Source organism: Condylura cristata, unplaced genomic scaffold (genome assembly GCF_000260355.1).
Source record: "Condylura cristata isolate star-nosed mole 26May11 unplaced genomic scaffold, ConCri1.0 scaffold00008, whole genome shotgun sequence".
Classification (NCBI taxonomy): Eukaryota; Metazoa; Chordata; class Mammalia; order Eulipotyphla; family Talpidae; genus Condylura; species Condylura cristata.
This window is the reverse complement of record NW_004567109.1, coordinates 25,737,188-25,739,660: the sequence shown is the minus strand read 5'-3', so window position 1 is coordinate 25,739,660 and position 2,473 is coordinate 25,737,188. Positions and strand designations below refer to the sequence as shown.

General features: G+C 38.1%; 1 protein-coding gene across 1 annotated transcript in view; it reads left to right on the top strand.

The window, feature by feature from the left end:
- Positions 1 to 2,473, top strand: part of STIL (SCL/TAL1 interrupting locus) — a 37,473-nt gene that overhangs the window by 20,232 nt on the left and 14,768 nt on the right. The window contains exons 14-15 of the mRNA XM_012722180.1: positions 1 to 871; positions 1,687 to 1,852. The exon at positions 1 to 871 is cut by the window's left edge and continues 2 nt beyond it. Coding sequence (XP_012577634.1) covers positions 1 to 871; positions 1,687 to 1,852 — 1,037 coding nt within the window. The remainder of the gene's footprint in view (positions 872 to 1,686; positions 1,853 to 2,473) is intronic.

Here is a 2,473-nt window from a genome sequence, read left to right as displayed (position 1 = left end):
CCCTCTGCCCAATCCATTGGAAATGGTGAATAATGAAAACCCTTTGTTGAGTAATCACTGTGAACGCTTGGAGCCATTACCACCTCAGCTTTATGATGGGAAACACAGCCCAGAAACTGAAGCAGGAGAACCTTGCTTGAGAAGACTACCAAATCAGTTGAACCAGGGCACTGCTCCTTTGAGACACTGCAGAGTTAGCCAGTCATCTGCCTGTAAGAAAGGGAACTCCCATAGAAAGAACAGTGCTAAACCATCTTCTCTGAATGGGCCATCTCCTGATACATCTCACAAGTTTCAAACAATTTCTGCTGGAAATGTACACAAAGAAGAGTATCCTATAAGGTCCTCCACAATTAATTCCAAGCCGTCTTCTCTTGGCCCACAGTCCCACCCACATGATTTTATTTTTTCACCCCAAAATTCAGGAAGACCAATGGAATTCCAGATACCTACTCCCCCTCCACCATCTTACTATCCCACAAACATTTGCAGTTGTTGTCAGCATCATGGACCTATTCAGTGTACTCCAATACATTCTTGGCAAGGAATGAACACTGTGGGATCCATTCAAGACCTCCAGTCTGAAGCTCTTCAAAAACATTCATTATTTCACTCAAACAGATGTCCAGCTCTATGCCATAATGCATTCTACTCCTCAAGTAGTCCTATAGCTTTGAGACCTCAGGGCAATGTAGATCCCCCACCTGTTGCAAGATTGCCTTCACATACGGACTCATGTCACCCCCGGCCTTGTGCATTGTGCGTGCCCACACCCAAGACTGGGTCAGAGGAGGGAATGATGGGACTCTCTCCAGATGCTTATCGATTCCTCACACAACAAGACAAACAGCTGAGACTACTTCAAGCTCAGGTTTGGTTGAGGCTTTCTTCATTTTGAGCAATTCTTGGTGTTAATGTGGTTTCTTAATAATAACTGGCAGTTCTTTAGTCATTTTTTTATGAAGTAGAATTGTAGAATGTCAGAATTAGAAGGCACCTTGGAAACTAAATTCTAGTCCCTCTTGTTTTACAGGTAAGTGAAATAAGGATTAGAGATGAAAAATTTAATTTATTCAATAACACATTGCTAATTAGGAGTATAATCAGGACTAGAAAGGAAAAGCCTTTTTGGTCTTATACATATCGTAACCTACAAAATAGCTGAATTTTCCTTTATTTTTTTTGCCTCTTATGAAATCCATATTTTACTAAATCTTTATATACATTTTATATAATATATATATATATATATACACACACACACTTTTTTTCACCCCATAATTCATACACTAAATAAAGCAACTGCAGAGTGGATTCTGATAGTTCTAGTGGGTTTACTCTTTATGTATACTACCCTTTTATGCTTAGAGAATAGTTCTGGAACTGCCTTCTTATATCTTTACTTGTTCCATTCATTTTATTAAACTGAAGTGCTTCCTTTATTCCTTATGACATAGTTCTTAATCTCAAGATTATTTTTACATCCTTGCAGTTTAATCTTTCTGTATCGGGTCCTTTTTTCCTTCCTTATTGATCCCCTTCCACATACCTACGTTATATAGTTGAAATGTGAGAGAATAATTAACCATTAGTTATTTATAACTAGGGCACTTTGTGGTTCATTTTTAAACTCTTGCCAATTTTGTTGGTTACTTATCAGTTTAAAATATAATTTAATTGCTGCAGATTCAGCGTTTATTGGAAGCACAGTCTCTGCAGCCCTGTTCCCCTAAGAGCACCGCTGTTGAGGACACAGTGCAAGCTCCAAGGCAGGCGGAGTTGGTTTCCATGGAAGCGCAGCATTCCCCGGGTTTGCACATGAAGAACAGTGTAAGCATTGCTGTAAGCACAGGTAATTTAATTTATTTGAGAGGAATGTGTTTTAGTGCTTTTCATATCTATTTTTAAAATTTTTGCATTATCTTGGTTCATGGTCCAAATAGAACCAAAACCAAGGTGATGAGAATATAACTTGCTTAAATCTTTGTGTTATTTTATTCTTCATGAAATAAAGCTACCTGAAGTCAGATATGAAGCCACATGATACATTGTTTTTGCTACTTTCCCAGACTGACCCAGTTAATAAGAGAAAGCGGTGATTTGAGGGATCGGGAAGGTTTAATTTATGCAGTATTATTGATTGTGGGCCTAGAAGGGTATGTAGGATTTCAGTAGGGGAACTGAGAGATGACAAGACAGTTGGGTAGAGAAAATAATGTAGACTCAGAGAGAAAAGGAAGGCTCCAAGTCATCCAGTGACTCAACATTACTGTTACAGAGAGGCTTTATTACATCCCTTACAAAGAAACGTCTACTTCGGTAGGCAACAATGAAGTTTGTTTTTTAGAAATCAATAATGTAAATTACATTTATTTACACATTGACTTACCCCCAGACTGTGAGATCTTCAAGAATGTCTTTGTGTCCCCATTATCTAGAAGGGTCTCAGACATAAACTGAATATTTAAAAAAA